This window comes from Sander lucioperca, chromosome 21 (assembly GCF_008315115.2).
Source record: "Sander lucioperca isolate FBNREF2018 chromosome 21, SLUC_FBN_1.2, whole genome shotgun sequence".
Classification (NCBI taxonomy): domain Eukaryota; kingdom Metazoa; phylum Chordata; class Actinopteri; order Perciformes; family Percidae; genus Sander; species Sander lucioperca.
In genome coordinates this window covers 19276269-19288054 of record NC_050193.1, presented here as the reverse complement: position 1 = coordinate 19288054, position 11786 = coordinate 19276269, and the positions used below count along the sequence as shown (strand labels likewise).

Sequence of the window (11786 nt, the reverse complement as noted above, 5' to 3'; positions counted from 1 at the left end):
CAGGATGTAAAGAGTTACTTTTCCCATGTGATTGACATACATTGATGTACACACTGTGATAGACAACAGTAGACATACAATTTCAATTTCTTTTGGAATTCAATGAATCGATTTTGAATCCGTAGAGCTTGAATCGCGATTCGATTGTGAATCGATTTTTTTTGCACACCCCTAACATACATATATACACGTTTTCTTTTCCATCTACAACAACCTAATGAGGAATGAAACCATGTCGTAGCTCCCATCGAGTCTACAGAAGTATAGGTGTTAAGGCGTCCTTAGTTTAGTCATTTCTTCTTTCTGTGCAGCGCTGGAGGTGAACCCCAACAAGGACATCGTTTGTCAGCTGTGCGGCGCCTGGTTTGAGACTCGGAAAGGCTTATCCAGCCATGCACGAGCCCACCTGCGGCACTTTGGCGTGGAGTACTCCGAATCCAAGGTAGGGGTGTAAGGATATATACAGTATATGTATGTATGTATGTATATATAAATATATATATATATAATGATCCAGGATCCAATATTATCGATGCAAAGTGAAAATATCAAATATCTGTTACAGTGAAAACACACCGGGCCCGTAAGCGTATAGTCTCGTAGTGCAGCTATTTTTATATTTGTTAAATGCCAAATATGTGTTAATTTATTCTGAATGAAGTATTCTGAATGAGACTCCCGGCCTTCAAATCCTATCCTACAGACTACAGAAAACATCTTTTGTTTGGTACAGATCCTCGCAGAAATCACACTATAATCATTTTAATTTCTTTGAATTTTAATAATTTCAATCAAAATGAGAATAATGATACAAAAAGGATCATTCCCTCCAATATTGTGAATCATAACGCAATATCAGCCAAAATAATCGCATTTAGATGTTTTCCTCATATCGTGCAGACCTACTACTGAGTCTGACTTAATGTCCCCCCCACAACACTATCTGACTCTCTGTTACTGGGTATTATGTTGAATGTTTCTAATTTATTAAATAATTGCTTAAAGCATTTAAACAAGGTTTTGTGTTGGAGTTTGTAACATTCTAAAATCTTAATTTTGCCTTAAAGATTTTCATTTTCACTGTAAGGTCCATTTTACAAGCTTGCGCGTGCCAATGGGACGTCAAAATGACGTAGATCTCGTTGGCGCGCCAGGATTTTGAGTGCGCGAGCAGAGGTCGTGCACCACACTATTTTTTTCAGCGGCGTGCGACAAAGTGGAAACAGGAAGCGTGGACGAGCTCGAGGGCGACGTGATGCCAGGACTCTCAGAGGGACTGCAGGTCTCTCTGGTAAACTTACTGGGTTAAGATCAGTTCTTTTATCAGTCCCTCCAGAAAAACATGATTATATGATCTCATAATTCAATGTATAATCAGCCAAAGTCTGCATATTTATGCGGGAGCCGCATTTTTTCAAATACGCCGCACTTTCGCCACATAAACTGCAAATTATGCGGGGCTTGCATGATTTCATAATCCCCGCATTTTTGTTGCAAAAAAGTCCCATATATCTTAGCAGAAAGTTGAAAAATGTTGTTTACTTCACACGAGAGCAGCCGTTTCCCCCTGTTGCCATGGGAACGTTATGAAGTGACGTAATTACGTGACGTGAACATCATCGAAAAGCTGCAAACCTCGCGATGAAGCCACGATGAAACCACAGTTTTTGCAAGTTCCCGCAATTTCATCGCATAAAATTGCATAAATATCCCGCATATTCCATCACATTTTTTAAGAAAACGCGCCGCATAATCAAGGATTTTTGCCACAACAATCACAAAAAAACTCAATGTAGCTCATCCAATCAAATCTAAGCGTTGACGTCAATGCTGCTGCCAGTTCTGCCGTTGTTTACCTTTTTCTTCTTCTTCAGTCTGTAGCCTTTCCTCATTAGCGCCACCTCTGTTCAGGAAAAGACTGCAGCTAGTGTCGCGACCACCACGCGCGAGTATAAACAGTTAAGGCGATACCATGACGTCACATTTGCGCGCGCCAGGTTGGGAACAGCCAGTGTACTAAATGTTTAAATGCATATCTGTTCCAAATATCAGTTATCAGTATCATTAACAACTAATAAACTAATCCCAATCTCAGTATCGGTCCATCCCTGTCCAAAGAGTCAATATAAATGTGTATCGTGATAACCCTTTGTGATTTGCGCCCCTATCTCCCAGGGCTCTCCCATCGACCTCCTGAACCAGCTCATCGATACGGACGACTTCAAGCACAAAGCCGGCTCTCTGCAGCGCGACAGCCACGCGGAGCCCCGGGGCCTCGCCGGCCCCAAGCAGTCGCTGCACAGCCTCTCGTCCTCTCCATCGCTCCTCTATAAGGTCACCACAGCCGGAGGAGGGTCCACGTCCAAAGCTACCTCTTCCTCTGCCTCATCGCTGCTCCTCGGCCCGCCCGCCAAACGTCACAAGTCCTCCTCCATGAGGGTCTTCCGCCTGAGCAGTGGCGAGCTCATGGCGCTTCCACACAGTGAGTGTTTCACGGGATTGATGCTAAAGCCTTCATGTGAATATGGGTGGGAGTTAAGCGGGATTTATGCTTCTGCAAGTGGCCTGAAGTTTATACTTGTGCGTGGGTGTGTGCGAAAAAGCTAACTATTTTATTATTCTAGTACGAAAGGGTTAAGTCCTCATGTGCAATTTATTAGAGAAAAGATTGATGCAAAGATGAATCGATTAGTTGGAAACTATTAAATTAATCACCAATATTTTGATCATCGGTTTGGAGTCTAAATTCTCTGATGTCAGCTTGTTAAAGGTGCTGTAGGTAGGATTATGAAGATCCAGGCTTTAGCCAAAAAATGTGAACATCAACAACTTCTCAGTCCCCCCCCCCCCTTTCTGCTAAAGCCCAAACGGTCTCCTAAGCCCCTCCCCCCACAAGGGAGAATGAATGCGTGTGCATGAGCAGTGATTGACACGCAGTTAGACACGCCCCCCTAGCCCTGATTGGTGCATCTGAACTAGGGCTGAAACGATTACTTGAATAATTCGATTTACAAAAAATTCCCAAAAAAAAAATCAGTCGCGTATGCGGCCCGCTCCGCTCAGAGTCATTGTTTCACACGGACCGTTATTAACGACGCACACAACATTCAGTGGCGCGATGGCGGACAGCCAAGATACCGCCAGGAAAAGGCAAAAAATGTCAAAGGTTTGGGATCATTTCAAACTAAAAAAAGAAGGTAACAAGGTACAATGTGTGTACTGCAAAGTAGAACTTGCGTACCACAACAGCACATCAACTATGATCCAACACCTGAGCCGACACAAGCTAACGTGTTGATGTTAGCTTAACGTACTAGCGCTAGCTAGAACGTGCAGTATTTTTAGCGGTTGTAGCCTAATGTCGTGAGTTGGTATGACTAGATAGATGGAGTGACCTATCTTTCCTACTATATAGCCTTTGTTCTCGCTCAGATTCGCTGGAGTGATCTCTCTTTTCAACTACATAGTCTTTGTATGACGGACCTGCCTTCCCATTGGTTGAAAGACGTCAACACAATCTCGCAAAGCATCATGGGAGAATTATGCTAGACTGTAGCACAGAGCTAGCGGCAGTAATGACCGAAAACGTGATAAATTATGGACATCAAGTGGATAAATCTAGGATGTAAGAGTTTGGATTTATTGCTCAACAACTCAGAAAAAAGGCAGAACTTCCAGGCTGGATAGAAAAACTCCTCTGAAGTCTAAAAAGACACCAAAGACCCCCCCGTGACGGCTAACTCCTTAGCTTTTAGCAGGAAAAATCGGTAAGAAGTAGGGCTGAACGATTTTTGAAAATAATCTAATTGCGATTTTTTCCCCCAAATATTGCGATTTCGATTCGATTATTTTTTTAAGCTCTTTGTCTTCTGTATTATTCAACAAGGAATAATATAATAATGTATAGTATGAACACACAATTACACACTAGACAGTTAAATAAGTAAAAATATAGTATATACACACACACACACACACACACACACACACACACACAATTTTTTACAGTGCACAGAGAGGAGCTGCCTCCAGCCCCTCCCCCTCGTGAAGTTGCGTGCTGCCGTGTGCACTTGCTCAGAGAGGCTATCGTTACGTTAGCATGTTGCTGGTGTTCTTGTTCAGAGAGGCTATCGTTGCGTTAGCATGTTGCTGGTGTTCTTGTTCAGAGAGGCTATCGTTACGTTAGCTAGTTGCTGGTGTTCTTGTTCAGAGAGGCTATCGTTACGTTAGCTAGTTGCTGGTGTTCTTGTTCAGAGAGGCTATCGTTACGTTAGCTAGTTGCTGGTGTTCTTGTTCAGAGAGGCTATCGTTGCGTTAGCATGTTGCTGGTGTTCTTGCCGTGGGATTAACTGGACTAATAAAACTGTTGAAACACCGCGGCCACGCTGCTGTGAAAGCTCCCCGAACGTCATTTATCAGTCTGGTTGTTACCCCTCTCAGTGGCAGCTCCTCCACTCATATCTTTATAACGGAGCTAACCGCTAACCGGAGCTAACAGCTAATCAGAGCTAACCGCTAATCAGAGCTAATCGTTGCCAACCGAGCCTTCAGTTCTGTGTGTCTGTATTCATTAACTGCACGTATGGACTCGAGCCTGAATAAAACCCTTCATGTTATTAAAATGGCTGTAAACGTTTTAAACTACAACTCAGAGTTGTTTGAATGACAGAAATCAGCTCCAGGTACGGCGTAGCGTTAGCGTGCTAGTTGATGCTTTCTCTACGGAGTGCAGACTGATTTGCTCTCGCGAGTCATGTGACCAAATCGCAGCCTTTGCGATTAGGAAATCGCGTTTTAACATATCGCGATATTATCGCAAATGCAATTAATCGTTCAGCCCTAGTAAGAAGCTACGTTTTATAACAGTTGTGTAACTGCTATAAATCATCTTATGCTTTGTATGTGGGCTTAATTGAATCATAAGCTTTCAATTGTTGTGTCGCATGGCTGTATATTTTGAAGATTTAATGCTTTATAAAAACGTTCGTGAATGGAGGTTACAGCGACGCCACAGCCACACAGTGTGCCGTCCACGGTCCAGTGATCCTTGAGAGGTTAAGGCAAAATCATTTTTTATCCGATTACTCGATTAAGCGATGAAATAATCGCTAGAATATTCGATTACAAAAGTAATCGTTAGCTGCAGCCCTAATCTGAACAGTTAGACACCCCCCCCATGGCCCTGATTGGTGCATCTGAACAGTTAGACACCCCCCCGGCCCTGATTGGTGCATCTGAACAGTTAGACCCCCCCCTGGCCCTGATTGGTCCTTCTGAACAGGGAGCTGTGTATTTTTGTAAATCTCTCTCCAGGCTGTAGGTGGAGCCATAGGAGCTGGATTTATTTTAATGACCTGCTTCCTGTAGTTCTACTAGAACATAGGGTCAGTTTCAGCAGATATGACAGAAAGGTAGTTTAGAAGTCTTAGCTACTGCACCTTTTAACGTGAATATGTTCTAGTTTCTTCTCTCGTCTGGGACAGTAAACTGAATAACAAAACAAGACATTTGAGGACGTCATCTTGAGCTTTTTGGGAAACTCTGATCCACATTTTCACCATTTAATAGACCAAACAACTAATCGATTTATCGAGAAAATGATCGAAGAATAACCGTCGATGAAAATAATCAGAATCAGAATCAGCTTTATTTGCCAGGTATGAGGACACATACGAGGAATTTTGCTTTGGATTATATATTGCTCACAATGTGCTTACTCATACAAAAACAAACAATATATACACACTATAAACAGAAACAATATAGACAAGTTGAGGCAGTAGTGCAATGAAGAGTGCAAAGTGTGCAGGGGTAAATTCTTTTTGTGATAAATTATTATTATTATTTTAATTATGAAGCATAGTGCAAAGGATGCTGAAATAAATAAGTATTATGTTATTATATAAGTATTATATTACAATATGAACAGTATGAACAGCTCTGAAATAAAGAATGATGAATAAATAATAAGTGGAACCAGTAAACAGGTGCTGATTAGAGACAGTGTTGCTGGGTTATTGCACAGGAATTGAACTAGTTAGTTAGTTGCAGCCCTAAAATGTATTTAATCAAAGATCCATAAGTGGCGTCTTTGTATAGATAGAGTTTAGCCACGTAAACTATCCGCTGTACCGATCTTTTTTCCAATCCCTACACGTGAAGTTGTCTGTTTTGATAGATTTTCAGTTTTGTGTCTCTGATCTTTTTAGGCGAGCCTCCGAAGGAAATCGGCTGCGAGTTCTGCGGGGAATACTTTGAGAACCGTAAAGGCCTGTCCAGCCACGCCCGCTCCCACCTGCGCCAGATGGGCATCACCGAGTGGACGGTGAACGGCTCGCCCATCGACACCCTGAGGGAGATCATCACGAGACGGGGCCTGCCTTGCGCTCTGCCTCTCAAACCTCTCAAAACTCCCCCTCCGTCCTCTCCCGGGCCCACTCGCTCCCCTCTGCCGGCCTCCTCCTCTCCTTCCGCTACCCTCCTCGGCCGCCTACCCTTCGCCTTCGCCCGGCCCTCCAGCCCCGCGCCGTCAGCAGCGTCCAAATCGAGCTCGGCAACGCCTCCGACCTCTTCTAGCGGGCTGATCCTCAAGCTGAAGCCCGAGCCGGTGCAGCTGGACGTCACGGCGCCCAGAGCCGTGGCGAGATCTGGCGGCTTCTCCGGTGAAGCTCTCAGCTGCAGCTGGAGCAGCTCTGACACGGTGTTCCCCCTCAACCTGGGTAACTGGTCTCCAGGGTTTATTTAACAACGAAAGAGCCCCTGTTATGCTTTTATTTCTTGATTTTTCCCGTCTTTTAGTGTGATTTTTGTGTATGCGATAGATGTAGAACGCCAGGAACACACCGCACGCCAAAGCGCTACGAATAGCTGCGAAGCGCCGTGAAGCGAGCCAATGTTACGGTCTGTGTGTCCGTTGTCTGCGTCATTTCCCTGCTTCCCATCTGCTTCTCGTTTGCGTAAAGTTAAATTCAGCCAACTTTATGCAAATGAGGAGCGGCCGGCTCGGCTCGCCACCTCTCAAAATCTGACGAAAATCTTTTTTTCTCACGAAATTATTTTTTGGAGCATTTTAAGGCCTTTATTTTCACAGGACAGATGAAGACATGAAAGGGGAGAGAGAGGGAGGGGAATGACATGCAGCAAAGGGCCGCAGGTCGGAGTCGAACCCGCGGCCGCTGCATCAAGGAGCTAACCTCTATATATGTGCGCCTGCTCTACCAACTGAGCTAACCCGGCCACGACGACGAAAATCTTCTAAACTGACCTTTGTTGATCTGAAATGAAGACAGATTCAGCAACTGCACGGCCTATTTCTCTCTTACAATGTTTTCAGAAACACGTTTCAGTGAACTTTTTTGTAAAATACGAGATCGTATTCCGAACTTTCCGCCATTATGGTTGGTCAGCCAGCCCCACTTGACGCGTTCGTCCAATCAGCTGCAGCCATCGAGGTTGTAGAGGGCGGAGCTTGTTTTCTTTGCTTGTCATTGGTCAGTGAAGAGAAACTGGTGGCGAGTCCACTAGCATGCAATGCTGGGAAGCGGAGCGATCCCATCCGTGAAAACAACGTGATATGGACACCCACCGTTACTCAGTCTGTCTGGCCACACCGGTTACAATCGGCCCGCGTCTCCTCTATTTCTTCCCTGACCCGCGAGTGAATGTATCGAGCCAGGCAGGTAATCACATACAGGAAGACCACAGTACAGCCAGATACTTTACAAAATAAACCAAATTTCAAAATAAGACACCCAGGTTTATGGTGATTTTGGCTGTCTTGACTTCTCAGCTCTACACATTAACCAAAGCATTGACAACATTGGTTGTGTTCAGAGTTTACTAAAAAGAAAGGTTTTAACAACTCACCGTAGCTGTTGTTGTTTCCGGCTGCTACCACCTCGGCAGTCAAAACGAGTTGATATCAAAACAAGTAGCCCCAGATTTAGGATATCCGTTGGTCACTGGTGGAGTTAAGGTGTAGAGCTCCTGGTTATAGTATATCTTGGTCACCGGTGGAGTTAAGGTGTAGAGCTCCTGGTTATAGTATATCTTGGTCACCGGTGGAGTTAAGGTGTAGAGCTCCTGGTTATAGTATATCTTGGTCACCGGTGGAGTTAAGGTGTAGAGCTCCTGGTTATAGTATATCTTGGTCACCGGTGGAGTTAAGGTGTAGAGCTCCTGGTTATAGTATATCTTGGTCACCGGTGGAGTTAAGGTGTAGAGCTCCTGGTTATAGTATATCTTGGTCACCGGTGGAGTTAAGGTGTAGAGCTCCTGGTTATAGTATATCTTGGTCACCGGTGGAGTTAAGGTGTAGAGCTCCTGGTTATAGTATATCTTGGTCACCGGTGGAGTTAAGGTGTAGAGCTCCTGGTTATAGTATATCTTGGTCACCGGTGGAGTTAAGGTGTAGAGCTCCTGGTTATAGTATATCTTGGTCACCGGTGGAGTTAAGGTGTAGAGCTCCTGATGATACTTGGAGCAAAGTCTCATGTTGTGTCGAGCCTTCACAGGCTGTGTCTCATTCTGCATACTTCCGTCAGTCCACTGCTAATGGTCACTGACCACTTCCTGCTGTAGTCCCACTGCTAATGGTCACTGACCACTTCCTGCTGTAGACCCACTGCTAATGGTCACTGACCACTTCCTGCTGTAGTCCCACTTTCGATGGTTAGTATCGTCCCAAAATGAACACACTAAAACACTTACCGGTAATGACCAGCGGTCGTCTCAGCTCGCCGCCTCTCAAAATCTGATGAAAATCTTTTAAACTGACCTTTGTTGATCTGAAATGAAGACAGATTCAGCAACTGCACGGCCTATTTCTCTCTTACAATGTTTTCAGAAACACGTTTCAGTGAACTATTTTAGTTAGTTTTAGTAGTCCCTGGTCCCTCCCCTTTCCGCTTTGTAGTCAAGATGGCGTCCGTTTAGGGCGAGTAGGGTCCATCGTTCCACACTGAACTTTCTGACCGTTTTTAGGGGGTCATCCTGGTACTTTCAGTGCTCTGACTTTTTGCGTTATCTACACTAAATACTTAAAACTACGTGTTTGAAGTGTGCAAGTAGACGCTTTGAGACACAGCTTAAGTGTTTTAAAAATAGCTATTTTGAGGCTAGCATAAAAGTGTCCCTAGCACTCCCATTCAAAAGACCATTTGACCCAAAACGACAATACGGTGAATCTTAAAAGTGGCGATTCCGTCCTAAATATGCTTTTAAACTAAAGTTTGGCTCGGATACATTCACAAAAAGACCCTAGGTTGCATTTTGGCGAGAGTTAGGCTTTAAGAGTCGGTGTCAGTGGGGGTCTGGGGCCTTGTTGGTGAGGCTGACTGCAGGGGGGAAGAAACTGTTTTTATGGCGTTTATTTAGCAATTTAAAGGAATCGTTCTCCATTTTGAGAAATCCACTTAGGCCATGATCACACTTGGCGTGTGTGTAGTCAAGAAAAAGTTGACTAGGGCGCTTAGGTAGTTTAAAAATAAATAGAACAGCTAGAACAGTTTGTTACTTTACTGTAACGCAGCCTCTAAAACCAGGAAAAATCACTTTTGTCATATTGCGATATGACGATATCCCAAATTTAAGACGATATTTAGTCTCATATATCGATATAATATTGATATATTGCCCAGCTCTACATTGACGTTGTCCCTCCTGTCTTTCCGTAGCCATGTCCCATGAAGTGGAGCCTACAAGAGACATTCGCTGCGAGTTCTGCGGGGAGTACTTTGAGAACCGGAAAGGCCTTTCCAGCCACGCTCGCTCCCACCTGCGCCAAATGGGCATCACCCAGTGGTCGGTGAACGGCTCGCCCATCGACACCCTGAGGGAGGTTATGCACAAGAGAGGGGCGGGTGCCTCCTCTCACTCGGACCAGGGGGTGAAGAAGGAGGGGAGCCACGGAGCCAGCAGTCCACTCTGGGAGAACACGGAGGGAATGGGTGTTTCAGGCTACCAGTCAGGCTCCAAATTCCGTAAGTCTCCGCTCAGTTTGCTGCAGTCGGGGTCGCGGCTCCATAAGCAGGGCTTGGGCACCGCGTCTGCCGCTCTGCCTGCAGGGAAGTTTTTCCGGCTGTCCCCGCTGGGGAAAAGGCCTCTGTCTGACGAGGGCCAATCAGCGAAGAGCGCCCACTCGCCTCCACATCAGCCTAAGACCTTCTCACCTCTGCCACACGATTTCTCCTTCAAAAGGAAACCCTCCCCAGACAAGCACGGACACCAGGGTAGGCCGTTAAATATTATGCTGAATCCCCTATGGAAGCACATGAGAGACGTAAGAATTTGAATTTTAACAGACACTAAATACTTAATATTTTACTTTGAAAACAATCAGAATTTATTTGGTCAGAATTCACCTCTTTGAAATTAAAATGTGAGATTTCTTGATTAGAAAATTTCAAAAAGCTGAATTTGAGTGTATGTTGTAGATACAGTTTAGATGGATAGATGATGGATGGATAGATAATTTATTCATCCCAAGGGAGCGATGGATTTAGGTTGATCAACTTTAGATCCAAAAATTCAAATAAAGCGTCAAATTCAGTTAAACTTGAATTTATACATCTGAATTTGACCAATCAAATTCGTACGGAAGAGGATTAGGGCCACATGTGAAAAATGTCTTTGAATTCTGAGTTTAAAGTGCAAGCAACATCTCTTTTTTTTTTTTTTTTTTTTTTTTTTTGAAACTTGAATTTTTGGATCAGAAATTATCATTCTTTCCAGAAAAATGCAGAGTTTTTTTGTGATAGTTTTGGGCTAAAATCCTTGATTATGCGGCATGTTTTCTTAAAAAATGTGATGGAATATGCGGAATATTTATGCAATTTTATGTGATGAAATTGCGGGAACTTGCAAAAACTGTGGTTTCATCGTGGCTTCATCGCGGGGTTTGCAGCTTTTCGATGACGTTCACGTCGCGTAATTACGTCACTTCATAACGTTCCCATGGCAACAGGGGAAAATGGCTGCTCTTGTGTGAAGTAAACGCAACATTTTTCAACTTTCTGCTAAGATATATGGGACTTTTTTGCAACGGCAATGCGGGGATTATGAAATCATGCAAGTCCCGCGTATTTTGCGCGAAAATCTGCAATTTATGCGGCGAAAGTGCGGCGTATTTGAAAAAATGCAGCCCCCGAAATAAATATGCAGACTTTGGCTGATTATGCGTTGAATTATGAGATCACATAATCACGTTTTTCTGGAGGGACTGAAATATGACCATTGAAGAAAAAAATTCAAATTCAGCTTTTGAAATTGCAAAGCAAGAACTTTCATATTTTAATTTTAAAGAGGCGAACAAATAACAAACATAATAAATAAAGACACGTGGTTTTCAAAGTAAAAGTATTTCAATATTAAGTATTTAGTGGCTGTTAAAATTCACATACTTCTGTCTCTTATTTGCTTCCATAAATCCCGTTGTATTGTGCTGATGACATTCTTTAAAAGGAGATCTCTCGTCCCTTTCCTCCTTTCCTGTTTGGTATTTTTCAGATCCCAGCTGCGAGCTGTGCGGCTTCTACTTTGAGAACCGTAAAGCTCTGGCCAGCCACGCACGAGCTCACCTCAGGCAGTTTGGCGTGACCGAGTGGTGTGTAAATGGATCCCCCATCGAGACGCTTAGCGCCTGGATGCGCAGCAGGCCGCAGAAGGTGTTGGAGATGCATCGCAGCTACATGCAGGGCAACCGATCCACCCTGAAGAAGGTGAGGAGAGGCAGCCGGTTATGTTTAGTGTGATAACTCGGCCCAATGCAGGTGTTTTTATTAACAGAG

General features: G+C 44.1%; 1 protein-coding gene across 5 annotated transcripts in view; it reads left to right on the top strand.

The window, feature by feature from the left end:
* The window catches only part of si:ch211-194b1.1 (protein Wiz), a 62580-nt gene that overhangs the window by 38177 nt on the left and 12617 nt on the right, over positions 1–11786 (top strand). For all 5 annotated transcript variants that reach the window (XM_035996523.1, XM_035996522.1, XM_035996524.1 and 2 more), the window contains 5 exons: positions 312–442; positions 2176–2482; positions 6210–6719; positions 9675–10229; positions 11506–11717. In XM_035996523.1, coding sequence (XP_035852416.1) covers positions 312–442; positions 2176–2482; positions 6210–6719; positions 9675–10229; positions 11506–11717 — 1715 coding nt within the window. The remainder of the gene's footprint in view (positions 1–311; positions 443–2175; positions 2483–6209; positions 6720–9674; positions 10230–11505; positions 11718–11786) is intronic.